General features: G+C 37.5%; 1 protein-coding gene across 1 annotated transcript in view; it reads right to left on the bottom strand.

Moving 5' to 3' along the window:
* The window catches only part of LOC145994472 (dynein axonemal heavy chain 1-like), a 1,132,367-nt gene that overhangs the window by 1,029,538 nt on the left and 88,397 nt on the right, over positions 1–14,432 (bottom strand). The window contains exons 10-11 of the mRNA XM_083130607.1: positions 11,491–11,716; positions 9,434–9,577 (exon numbers count right to left, since the gene is read on the bottom strand). Coding sequence (XP_082986733.1) covers positions 9,434–9,577; positions 11,491–11,716 — 370 coding nt within the window. The remainder of the gene's footprint in view (positions 1–9,433; positions 9,578–11,490; positions 11,717–14,432) is intronic.

Genomic DNA, 14,432 nt, shown 5'->3' with positions numbered 1-14,432 from the left:
TAGAAAAAAGCTTTGAATATGTGGATATTTCCGTATTGAATAATTGATGCCCATAAGAAAAAGTAAAGGCGTAAGGAAACGCATTTGTTATGAACGGAATATCATTTAAGATGAGGGTAGGCCCGCAGAGATAGTTATGCTAACTCTGCGGTAAAGGAAGTGCCGATGGTGAAAGCCACAGGTGCGCAATTATGTTGAGTTAAGGGAATTGGTTAATTATGTAAATGCATACATGGAAGCAGTATGTAAATATGTATATATATAACAACGAATAATAAACCAATACATCCTACTAGAAATGTTATGATTCCAAGAACTACGGTACTATCCATTTAAAACCAATTGTTTATTCACTTGCTGTACATGTGTAAACGAACCAGGGACTAAAAATATAAATTGTTATGTGAAACCCCCCTTTCGTAATTCCGGCGCAAATATAATCTGCTCGCTTTGCACCCAGGGTGAGGTGAAAGGAGAGATTTGAGGGATTAAAGTAGGAAGTAATCCAGAGGGCCGGATTAAAACAAGGGACTGGGAGGCCGATACTTTCACAAGTTTTAAGACAAAAAAATACAGATATGCAGAATCATGAGGATAGAAAGATGGTGGGAAATAACATGAAACAAAGAAAGGGTAAGACATTGTTGCAAACGACGACAATATATTTCATACCACAACCCTACGAAAGCATGGGCATTTAGGAAACTATAATGTTTTTTCCCATTGGTCGACTTTCTGATGTCGAAACTAATCCACGTTTATCTTGTTTTCAAATTTCTGGGAGTCTACAGAACACACTAAGAATACGAAGATAAATGTGTCATGTACAGTGTCTCTCAAAAGTTTTAGGACAACGAAATTTTAAACTAGGCAACCCAATTTACACAAGGCGTTGGTGGGTTGCGTGTAGAGTTAGGCTCAATTTCAGGGTTGCCACATGCACAATAGATATTTATAAAATACGCGAAAAAATAAAAACTAGTATTATTGTATAAAATTATTAAAAATATCACTATTATATCGCAATTGACAAAATTTATTCTCAAAGAAAAAAAATAGGTTTTATGGTATTTCATCGCTGATGAGTCTACAGAAAGGAAAAGAGGTGAGAGAAAACGAGAGGTGACAAAGGAGAGCAGAAAGAGAAAGCGAAAAGAGAAGAGGAAAAGTAGAGGAGAGAAGAAAGAGAGGAGAGAAGAGGAGATTGGAAGAAGATTCTAGGAGAGATGAGGAAAATGGAGCAAAGAAGAGAAAAGAGGAGGAAAACGAGATGAGAGAAGAGGAGACGAGAAGAGGGGAGTGGAGAGTAGAGTAATGGAGAGAAAAAGAGAAGAATGAAAAGAAGAGAGAAGAGTGAAGTGGAGTCGGAAATCTAAGACAGGAAAGGAGATACGAGGAGTGGGGATGAGTGGGATGGAGATAAGATGCAAGAAAAGTAGGGAAGACGATATGAGATAAAAGCAGAGCAGAAGGAGGGGAGAGAAGAACAGAAGGGACTGAAGAGAAGAGGTAGTTTCAGAAAATATCGTCTCAGCGTCAAGAATTGATGCATTGGTTAAATTATCGACATGAAACATTCAATAACATTTTGAAATGTATTGGAGAATGTATTAGATCGGTTCGAAATGCCTTTTGGGTTCTTTCAGAGCAAGATAAAATCTTCCATGTAAGATCTTTGATTTTACCTGCGATTATATCACTAGAAACATGAATGTAATTTTAATATTTATAAAAATTCTCTAATTTTTGTCCACTTCTCCGTTGAAATGGAGATTTTGTAATTTAATATTTCCCCTTCCCTAATTCCAAACTGAATCATTCCGTTTCACACGGACAATGAACACAACGGGATAGGTCTAAAACTTACGAAAATTTTCTGCCACTGGAAGGGTTTGAACCTACGACCATTAGATTGACAGTCCTGAACGGTAAACACTATCCCACAAGCCTTCGCTCCTGAAAGTAAGTAGAAGGAGCTGACCAATGTGAAATGTAGATGCAACTCTCCTCCTACATGTAATGTGCAAACAATACTTGTTTGTAACAAAGAAAACGAAGGTAATACGACTCGGCGAAAACATTTAATGGAGAATTGCACATGATAAGAATTTTTCATTCGATATTTGCGGAGGTATCCTTCCATTGAACTCGAGTGGGAAAAGGGGTAAAATTAGTATGTAATGAATTGCCACAAATATAAATAGTTATTTCATTAATATTTGTCAATGTCTTTGAAGCAGTACACAATTATCGTTAGAGTATCATAATTCACGATCTTATACATGAAAATATCCCTTTGAACGTGTGTCAATTCATTTATTTGTTTATTTTTTTTATAAATTCCATATGCAGAACAATGTAGCCACTATACACTGCTATTACAAATAATGTTACCATGCTTTTGTTTATAATAGAAGGAGAATTAAAAAAAAGAAAACCTTCTAAGGAGGATCGAACCTGGGATCTCTAGCAGTCTACCGAGAACTCTAACCACTACACCACACCCTTACCTTCGATTGAAACAACAATTTTTAAATATTCTGTCCCTCCAATATTGTAAATGTCTTTGGGTATACATGTAGTTGAACTTTTACTTTAATTTTGGATTGCTTTCTTGTAGTATAGCAGATATCTTCGAGAAATTATTTTCGAAGTGTTGAAGAAAAACGGGAATTTTGGCACGTAGTTGTGAAAATGCGAGTTATTTCTTCAAATTTGTTATTGTGATTAGACATTATTAATGGAAAATATCTAGAGGCTTGAACATTGCAGGAAGATATTCTTTTCCTGTGATACTACAACAGACGAAATGCTTGTTTACTGACGCAAGTCTCGTGTTCAGAACAGTCTTATGAAATGTATTTGATCTTTGCGTAAGGTAACACGAAATAATTACACCGTTTGCGAACTACCAAATCTGCGCAACGTTAGACGTAAACAGGCGGAAAATTTTATTCATACAATCACTTCACATTTGACAGTATTCATCAAGAGAGACTCGTGGGACACTGTGTTAAGGTGCTGGAGGAAATCCTTCTTATTTTTCTTCCTGGAAGAACAACAATTTTTAAAGTAGAGCAACAGTCGTTCCGCCCTTTCTTATTTCTTTTAAATTCTTCCACATTCCTTTAATTGGGTTAAAAATAAATAAAAATATTGCTTGCATTTCTGTCATTGGCGTAGACCAGGCCCGTACGCAGGATTTCTTTGAGGAAGGGGCCAGACCCAAATTTATATATATATAAGAGAGAGAGAGAGAGAGACAGATATTACAAAATAGTTCAAATAGTGCAAGCGCCATTGAAAAGTCATGATAATTCTATGTTTAGAAAATAATATATTTATAAATTAAATGTTGCGTACTAGGAATTATTATTACAATAAAGAACATGTCTAATTGTGAGTTAAGAAAAAACAATAATAAAGAGACATCTCGCATCACGATTGCAGTTCGAAAAAGTCGGGACAGGGATTGAAAGTAACACACTGTCCTGACTAAATCGGTAAATCGGACGTTTCCTAGCCTTGCATTAAAAAACTAAAACCATCCAATATTGCACCCTGAAGACTTTTGCGCAAGAAACAGATTCATTTATGTAAGAACAAAATTGAAATTTTTACACATTTCTAAAATCGACGATGTTATTTTCGTAGTTACTGATAGGTTCACATTTAATTATTTCAGGGTTCGAGGGGGCATTGGTCGAATTTCCTTTCTTGCTCTTTTGAGAGAATATATACTTCTACAATAGCAATCGCGTTCGGAAACGGTGAAAAAAAAATGACTTGGTTTTCAAAGGCAGACAAGCTTGGTATCGTAGCTTGCTCGCGTTCAAAGTGACTCACGCTATTCAAGGCCGCTTCTTATCGCAAACCACTGTCGATGCAGTGTCTGCACGCAGCAAGTTACAAGTGACCAAAGTCGAATTTTAAAGAGAATCTGAAGACTGATAGATTTCAAGTTGGGCACTAGCTCAACATGAAATAGTTTAAGTGATAATGTCTGACAAACAAGAAACCTTATTGAATAAGTATTGGGATAGTAATATGAGTATCCGCTCCTTTTTAACAATGTAAGCTCGAAGACAATCTGTATTCCATTTGTTTATATTGGTAACTTAGTCTACCGGAGGTTATTATAAGGAACTATTTCGTAGATGTTCATGTAACCGTTATAAAAATACAAATAAAATATATTCACAAGCTTAGATATACTAACAACGAAGAAATAAATTCAGAGTTAAATTTCAAATGCATGTGTATAGAGTAATTCTAGAAGTACAGAGCTATAAACATCTTTTTGCAGGATAACGTTTACAATATTGACGCGACAGAATAATTAAGAACTGTTGCTCCAAAGGAATCAAAGGGCGTAGTGTATTGGTTAGAGTTCTTGAAAGAATTGATTGCGGTCCCAGGTTCGATCCTCCATACTAGGTATTCTTTTCTTTCTTTTTTTTAAATCTCCTTCTATCAAAGAAGAGCATGGTAACATTATTTGTAATAGCAGTGTATAGTGGCTACATTGTTCTGCATATGGAATTTATAAAAAAAATAAACAAATAAATGAATTGACACACGTTCAAAGGGATATTTTCATGTATAAGATCGTGAATTATGATACTCTAACGATAATTGTGTACTGCTTCAAAGACATTGACAAATATTAATGAAATAACTATTTATATTTGTGGCAATTCATTACATACTAATTTTACCCCTTTTCCCACTCGAGTTCAATGGAAGGATACCTCCGCAAATATCGAATGAAAAATTCTTATCATGTGCAATTCTCCATTAAATGTTTTCGCCGAGTCGTATTACCTTCGTTTTCTTTGTTACAAACAAGTATTGTTTGCACATTACATGTAGGAGGAGAGTTGCATCTACATTTCACATTGGTCAGCTCCTTCTACTTACTTTCAGGAGCGAAGGCTTGTGGGATAGTGTTTACCGTTCAGGACTGTCAATCTAATGGTCGTAGGTTCAAACCCTTCCAGTGGCAGAAAATTTTCGTAAGTTTTAGACCTATCCCGTTGTGTTCATTGTCCGTGTGAAACGGAATGATTCAGTTTGGAATTAGGGAAGGGGAAATATTAAATTACAAAATCTCCATTTCAACGGAGAAGTGGACAAAAATTGGAGAATTTTTATAAATATTAAAATCACATTCATGTTTCTAGTGGTATAATCGCAGGTAAAATCAAAGATCTTACATGGAAGATTTTATCTTGCTCTGAAAGAACCCAAAAGGCATTTCGAACCGATCTAATACATTCTCCAATACATTTCAAAATGTTATTGAATGTTTCATGTCGATAATTTAACCAATGCATCAATTCTTGACGCTGAGACGATATTTTCTGAAACTACCTCTTCTCTTCAGTCCCTTCTGTTCTTCTCTCCCCTCCTTCTGCTCTGCTTTTATCTCATATCGTCTTCCCTACTTTTCTTGCATCTTATCTCCATCCCACTCATCCCCACTCCTCGTATCTCCTTTCCTGTCTTAGATTTCCGACTCCACTTCACTCTTCTCTCTTCTTTTCATTCTTCTCTTTTTCTCTCCATTACTCTACTCTCCACTCCCCTCTTCTCGTCTCCTCTTCTCTCATCTCGTTTTCCTCCTCTTTTCTCTTCTTTGCTCCATTTTCCTCATCTCTCCTAGAATCTTCTTCCAATCTCCTCTTCTCTCCTCTCTTTCTTCTCTCCTCTACTTTTCCTCTTCTCTTTTCGCTTTCTCTTTCTGCTCTCCTTTGTCACCTCTCGTTTTCTCTCACCTCTTTTCCTTTCTGTAGACTCATCAGCGATGAAATACCATAAAACCTATTTTTTTTCTTTGAGAATAAATTTTGTCAATTGCGATATAATAGTGATATTTTTAATAATTTTATACAATAATACTTGTTTTTATTTTTTCGCGTATTTTATAAATATCTATTGTGCATGTGGCAACCCTGAAATTGAGCCTAACTCTACACGCAACCCACCAACGGCTTGTGTAAATTGGGTTGCCTAGTTTAAAATGTCCTTGTCCTAAAACTTTTGAGAGACACTGTACATGGCAACGCGTTCCAAAGAAACAAGGAAATTCCGAAAACGTTCTTAAATAACATTTTCAAGTGATAGGAAGTGGTATACGAGAGAGCACGGAATCAGTCACTACTACGGATGGGTGTAAGCAATTTTTCAGACGGAATGCACTCCAATATTCACCTAAACTTGATTGAGAGTTGTTCAGAATAGAGGAGCCTATCGCAACATTGATTTGATTCCAAGATTGATGAGTTCAAATGCACAGGCACTTTGGACCAGGGTAAGATTTAAGGAGGAGGATTCTAGAAGTCATTCCAAACAGATCTAAGCGACCCTGCCAACTAAGATAAATTGTCATCCCGTTAAGGATGGTTTATCCCCCCAGCTCCACCCCATTCCAATATATATTTATCTCTTATACGAGGGCCACTATTTATATTTTGAGCCTTGGCAACACTGATTGAAGTTAGGCGCGATTTGACGTTTGCACGGAATCGTCTGCCATTATTGACCATAACGTACTTCAAATGTTTTGTCAATAGCTTCCTTTGTGTTGTTTATGTTGCCTTGGAGATTGCGCGACAACAATAAAATGGAATTAACTCGTGAACATTTTCGTGCGATGATTTTTTACGATTTTCGACGTGAATTATCAAGACAAGAGTGCATCGATCAACTTACTTCCACATTTGGCGATGAAGCCCCATCCTTTGCCACTGTGAAACGCTGGTATAACGAATTTAATCGTGGCCGCCATTCGCTCACCGACGAGATTCGCGAAGGTCGTCCAAAATCAGTTGTTGTTCAAGAAAACATTGATGCTGTGCAAAACCTAATACTGCAAGATCGTCATGTGACATACTGTGAGATTGAGGCAACCATAGGCATTAGTTCCACCAGCATATATAAAATATTACATGATCATTTAGCTGTGAGAAAGGTATGTTCTCGTTGGATCCCACACAATTTGACAAAAACTCAAAAAGACGCTCGCGTCAATTGGTGCAAACAAATGCTCAATAAATACAATCGTGGTGCTTCAAAAGACGTATATAAGATTGTAAGAGGTGACGAATCATGGATATATGCATATGAGCCGGAACGTAAACAGCAGTCGACTGTATGGGTGTTTCAAGATGAACACAATCCAACAAAAGTTGTTCGCGCTCAAAGCACATCGAAACAAATGGTCGCCTGTTTTTTCGGGAAAACTGGTCATGTGGCAACCGTGCCTTTAGAGGTACGTAGAAAGGTCAACTCTGAATGGTACACAACAATTTGTTTGCCAGAGGTCTTCGGTCAAATACGGAAAACAAACAAATGCCGTCGGATCATTCTTCATCAAGACAATGCCAGCTGTCACACATCTCGTCTAACAACCGACTTTATGAACAGTCAAAAAATCGAATTGATGGGTCATCCGCCGTACAGTCCTGATTTGGCACCCAATGACTTCTTCTTGTTCCGAATGTCAAGAATAAATTGCGTGGACAACGATTTTCGTCGGCGGAAGACGCCGTTGAAGCGTTCAAAAACCATATTATGGAGGTGTCTCAAGAAGATTGGAAAAACTACTTTGACAAATGGTTCGAACGAATGCAAAAGTGTATTGACCATAAAGGAGAATACTTCGAAAAACAATGAAGCAGTTTTCAATGCCAAATTCCTGTTTTTTCATTGTTAGGCTCAAAATATAAATAGTGACCCTCGTAATGTTACGGAAATTGTGCACGATACATGTATTTTTCGTGCTTTGAATTGCCAGAAACGCTTTCAGTGACAACATATCCGACCATTGTAAAATTGACAGTGTTTACCAACTGTTTATATATATATATATATATATATATATATATATATATATATATATATAAGTGCATAAGGCCAGGAGAAACCTCATAAACTGTTCCTCCCCCAGCGACCTTTTCCCGCGGGCTGGAGAAAGAGAGATCTCTGCCCTGGATGGTTGTGGGAGGGGGAGAAAACTTACAATTACGCTCATGGGAGTATTATTTTACTTCTCCTCCTGGGAATATCAAACTTTCGATGGCGTAGAAAAACACTTGAACGGAAAGAGGACACGGTTGAAGATTTTATTTGTCGTCGGAAAAGTCGAAAACTCGCATTTGATTAGCCGTAACTTGAAGTTTTTGCAGGTTTTTTTTCTCCATAAGGAATGCGTTAGATTCTAAAAATACTTAATCATATTTTTCAAAGGTCGTGTCTAACTTAACAATCAACTTCAGAAACCGCTTCCACTTGCAACATGGGGAGAAATTCATACTCTATTCAACACCGACATTTTTTTCCTCAGTAGCATTGCCCATTCCGACGATATTCAAATAAATGCACATCTGGTGAGAAACTGTCACTCTTCGCCTTAATTGCGTGTCACCTGTTTGTTTTTAAAGTGAAACAAGTGCAACTACTGCAAGGGCGGGAGGGCTGTTGACAGTCGTGGCCGTCTTTGTGGGGGGGGGGGGGAGAGTTGATGGTCTTGGACCGTCATTTCTTCAACAACTTTCTCCAGTATATACATCCGACAGTATATACATATCAACTGCATTTTGATTGATTGATATAATTTAATTTACTTAGCTTTTCTGCCACTATTGGCTCATTTCGAAGATGCCGACGAGTGATATGATGTAAAAGGATGAAAGGACACTCACAAAGAATACCCATGCCCAGGCCGGGATTCGAACCTGAGACTCTTGGTGTCGTAGCGCACTGTGCTAACCACTCCTCCACGGAGGTCGACAACTGTATTTTGCAGCTACGTGGGTAGGGAAGAAGGAGTGAAGAGGGAATAAATTATTTGTCTGCATTAATGTTCGGGATCCCGATCTAGGGATTATAGTCTCTAGTCCCGAAATCTTGGTATTATTCAAACTATTCGGATTTGCATACCCTAATCGTGAGTCTCCCAAATGTGCAGTGAAGTAAGATATCCTCTCTCGTTAAAGCCTACGCTTTTTCCTACCCACAGAAAAGCAAATGCATTAGTTGAAACCAAAAAAATGCAGAAAGTCTGTAGTTCAGGCCAAATGTTTAAGTACATGATCGAGAAGGATGCAGGAAGGTGCATGACAAACACATCAACGTATGCATTAAAGTACATCTTGACAAAGAAAGAAATATTTCATGCATTTAGTTTTTCTGTGTCAGAACGAAAACTGGGTAACCAGGCCATATGCTTGCGAAGTAAAGAATTCGTAATGAGTGAAACAGAAAATTTCCGTGACGTCACGTGCTTGAAAGATGTGAAGATGTAATTTACAAAAATAGAACATGACGTCACAGATCACTACTTCTCCAATTTTCCGTTCGTCTTTGTCGTTAATTATTACTTTTCGCTTCCTCTGCGACCTAATTATGGACAAGAAAGTCCTTCACTTACCTGACACACTCTCTTCATAATGGTCTCCTGAACTTGGACGTTGTTAGTTACGGTTTCCAGGTATTCTTTAATTTCGAAAATATGCTCAATGGAGGATGGCTTCTGGCAGACTTTCGTATGTATGGACTCATATTCGGCCGAAATCTGAAATAGAACAAAGAAAACTGCTAATCATAAAATATATTAATTAATTCTTCCAGAATTTGCGTTGCGAAGAGAATTGAATCGAAGGAAACTTTTATTGGCTGCTGTTCTATGGGATCCACTAAACAATTCATGAATTGAGAAGAATAGACACAATCAATTCAAAGATACCAAAATTACACGTTGAACATTAAGCAAAAATGTAGGCTCCGCTAAGACTCGATCCCGATTTGGTTTATTTTACTTCGCTTTTCTGTCACTTTTGGCTAATCGCGAAATGGCAATGATAAAATTGATAAAGTGACGCTCATAAAGAACTCACTCTCTTTCTCGGTTTTCTTATATCGGTTTTACTCAATTCTCTATTTTGTCCACGTTCGGGAGAAATTCAAACATCCTGGATTCGAACCCAGGACCCCTGGCTTCGTCTGATTTTTACCTGTGTTGAATTATCAGTTAGTATCAGTAACCGAGACAATCACACGCAAGTACGTAAATCATCTCTGTAGCTCACATGCCGACTTCCGTTGTTATCACAGCACATTACGAGCAGAGGGATCCCGGGTTCGAATCCTGTGAAAGATATATCTGTCCTTTTGAAAAGAGCAGAGTAAAAAGTGAGTTATAGAGACAAGAAAAATGAAATTAACATTTAATAATACAAGGGTAAGTAAGTAAGTAGGTCACAAACGTTTATTTTTAAAAAATACTTAGATACTACTGACTTGAAAACCGTTGTTATGTTTCAACATTATCTCGACGAGCATTGATATATTATAATATGATACCCTTATCCCATCGCTTTAACTGCTGCATAAAAGTCTTTTGGCTGCTGTCCCAGCCACAGTCGAACCTCACGTTCATCATCATCATATGCAAAATGTTTGCCGTCACCTTGCGTACACTTTTCGGAAAATTCAAACGATCATGCCTTATTCTGTAGGCTAAACCATAAGAACACCCTATTAGGCCGGCTTTAGACGAAAGCATTTCCTTTAGCATTTTTGCTAGTATAAATGCTATGTAAATTCCAAAAATCTCATAGCAGATACGTAGTACTTTACAAGGAAGCATTTCATGTAATTTTTCGGTTCGCTTTTGCGATTACATTGTATAACATATACAGCATGAAAGGCACGTTGAGTTACACCACCTATGCTGAGTGCACGGTGTTTACAATTTAAACAACTAAAATATTATTCCATACGTGTACAGTAAACGTTGTAAAGTATGTATTTAAGCAGCACCATTGTATTATACCTAATAACGATTTTTACGAAACGTTATTCCTCTCGGTTGAATAGTTATCGGCTTTTAAAAATGTGAAGTGATACATTGTTTACATCTCACGCAGCCGCCATTACATGTGCACTCGTCACCTCGAGGTCGCTTCTGATTGGTTATGCTACGGAAAATGCTACGGAAATAGGACGGGTTATATCCTTCAGAAATGCCATGAAATAAGCCATGGCATCTGAAAAGCCATAAGATTTTTTTTCACTTTACACGGTAGCATTTCGGTCATGGCATAAATGTTAAGAAAAATGCTAAGGAAAATGATTTCGTCTAAAGCGGGCGTTACAGTTTCTATGCTGCCTATTGTCACTCGCCTGTCACCTCCACCCGTACCATTTCCACGTTACAGTCCTCGAGCACGGTCGCCATTTTAAAACTGAGCTGCCCATGCATGCGTCTGCTTTCTAACGACTGCTAACTGAATATCATCGAGCTGGATTATGCTGCCACCTAAGGCCACCCTTAGAAAACTACTCGCCTCTATTTTCACCTAACCCACATCAGTTCGAGACCCATTTAATGACTTCCCCTCGTATTTTTTTAAAGGAGAGTAGGGCACTGGCGTTTGTAGAGCAATACTATAAAATAATATCACAAGGAAAATACTGACTACTTACAACATCAACTTCTTCCCTCTTTTTCTTGGCGAACATGTCAAGCAGAGCAATGCAGATATCCAATCTTTTCTTCTTGAGCATTTCTTTCGTGTCCCTTATGTTGACGGTGAAGGGACCCATCAAGATGGTCGGTGGGATGGTGTCATCCAGGATTGCCCTCTCTCGCAAGTGCATTAGCCCTTCCTCTTTCACTTCCTGTGCCGAATGGTTCTCCTTCTCGTACGCACTAAATAAAAATGGAAATATAATGTTCATTAAATCACAACAAATGCTGTGTCGAAATCTTTAAAACTTCTAATTTATCTTATTTAATTTTTTAATTTACAAACAATGGTAAGGTTTTACATGCAGACAAAAATGTGATTGGTCATACTTGTTTAAACGGGCATCATAATCGTGGTTGGCCAAAATCACTTAATTGATTCTTATAACTTACATCTTACACAAATATAGACACACACACACAATCACAAGTGGAAATATACATATGTTATTGTTAGCTGTTCCCCACATTTTCTTGCATTATTTGACTTTTGATTGTTTGTTAAGCATTGTTTGATTTTCAATTTTATCTCCAAGGAAACGCTGCTGCACGAGGTTTCAAAATGTTGAGAAAACAATTATCAGACACCTAAGGTAAAGTACAATATACAAAGTATAATATAATAGTAATTATTATAAACGACATGCAATATCTTTGTATGTGTGTTTTTCAAAATCTCGTAAAAGCCTCTTAAATCACTTAGATTTTTTATAGGGAATGATTGCAAGAGAGAGAATCCAATTTAAACTGTAGGTCCAATCACCATTATCTTATACGTGTGTATTATGATCAAGTAGACCTTAAAAACATTATGTAAACTTTGCCAATAGTCTCCTGACTGTTATATAGGTATTAGATTGAATTATCTATATAAAATAGCTTTTGTGCAGGATGTCTACAATTTCATAGAAACAAAATTCCCTAACTTTTCCAGACAAAGTCACTTGGGCAATTCATGTATTTAAACGTATGTGTGTGTGTGTAGTGTGATTACTTTCGTAACATCTCTGGCTGCTCTGCATTTGGAGCTTGGAAGAGAGTCACGAATTCATAAAGCCTCCAATCAACGAGATAGCAGCTGACATCATTACAATCCAGTGCCAATCGACAAGTCTCTTACTCACGCTCTACACTGTCAGTAGGCTCGTTAGTTAGACTCTCATAGCGTCAGCTGGAGGTGTTACGAAAAAAATATGACTACAACAAGGTTGCTATTTTTTTGCTAATAATCACATTTATAGTCCCATTTAATCAGGTTTTTAGAAAAAATATAAATATGCTGACCAAGGCAGTAATTTATTTTATTAAAAAACATAAACTAAACGTAACGTTTCAACCTTCTAGCAAGGTCTTCATCAGACTCTGTATCAAGTACAAAAGTAACAAGATACCAAAAACAGGGCATTATATATACACAAAAAATTACTCCCTCCAGACTATTAGAAAGTTGTTTTGGAACTTTCTAGCAGGTGGCTTTCACTATACTTTCACCTAAAAGGCGAAAAATATATACTTTCATATAGAATGTGGATTGGGCTTTATCTCTCACGCTCTTTTTCCTTCATTTTCTTTTCCTTCTCCTCTCCTCTTTCTCTCTTGTCCTTTCCACTGTTTCTAACACTTTCTTCCATTCTTTGTTTAACTTCAGTCCCCCATTCCAGTTCATTGTGTCTTCTTCACCTTTCTTCTCTATTTCCTTGGCTTCCTTCCATTTTCTCACTAGCATTCTCTTCTCCCTTCCTATCTGCTTAGCCTCATCCCACTCTATGTCATGTCCTGTTTCTCTCGTGTGTTTAAATATCGCATTTCTCTCTCTCTTAAGTCGTACATCATCCCTATGTTGTTTCAACCTATCTTTCAGCCTTTTTTTCGTTTCTCCTATGTACACACTCTGACATTCTTTACATTTTACTTCGTAGATAATCCCTTCCTCTTCCTCTTCTCTGTTTTCCTTTTTCTTGTTTGCATTCTTCGCAATTCCTAAGGTGCTTCTCCCTCCCTTCCTGTAAGTCAATATTGATGGAAAGGAAGAGAGGAGAAGAAATTGAAACCGCTTGGCACCAGAAGAAGTGTGCAGCAGGGGTATTCTGCCACAAAAGAAGTGATGTAAGTGAGGTGACAAAAAGAAATTTCATAAAGAATATGGAGGACAGAATAACGAAAATATGCACGAAGGAATGTGAAAAAGAAGGCAAAATAAATAGCCTATGGAAACAGCTGGAAAAGAATGGCTATGAGAAGCAGGATAGACTGGACATAAACAGAAGAAGGAAGAAAAGAGGAAGGGGAGAATTGGAAGAGAAAGAAAAAGATGAAGAGAAAGAAAAAGAGAGGTGGTTTGGAATAAGAAGTATGGGGGAGACCACAGAAAAGATATGCAAAGTGCTTAGGAAAGCGGGCATTAAAACTTACAGGAAGGGAGGGAGAAGCATCTTAGGAATAGCGAAGAATGCAAACAAGAAAAAGGAAAACAGAGAAGAGGAAGAGGAAGGGATTATCTACGAAGTAAAATGTAAAGAATGTCAGAGTGTGTACATAGGAGAAACGAAAAAGAGACTGAAAGATAGGTTGAAACAACATAGGGATGATGTACGACTTAAGAGAGAGAGAAATGCGATATTTAAACACACGAGAGAAACAGGACATGACATAGAGTGGGATGAGGCTAAGCAGATAGGAAGGGAGAAGAGAATGCTAGTGAGAAAATGGAAGGAAGCCAAGGAAATAGAGAAGAAAGGTGAAGAAGACACAATGAACTGGAATGGGGGACTGAAGTTAAACAAAGAATGGAAGAAAGTGTTAGAAACAGTGGAAAGGACAAGAGAGAAAGAGGAGAGGAGAAGGAAAAGAAAATGAAGGAAAAAGAGCGTGAGAGATAAAGCCCAATCCACATTCTATA

The sequence above is a fragment of the Lepisma saccharinum genome, chromosome 10, assembly GCF_977018435.1.
Source record: "Lepisma saccharinum chromosome 10, izLepSacc3.1, whole genome shotgun sequence".
In the NCBI taxonomy this organism is placed as follows: domain Eukaryota; kingdom Metazoa; phylum Arthropoda; class Insecta; order Zygentoma; family Lepismatidae; genus Lepisma; species Lepisma saccharinum.
Note: the sequence above shows the minus strand (reverse complement) of the source record. Positions and strands in the feature narration are given on the sequence as shown.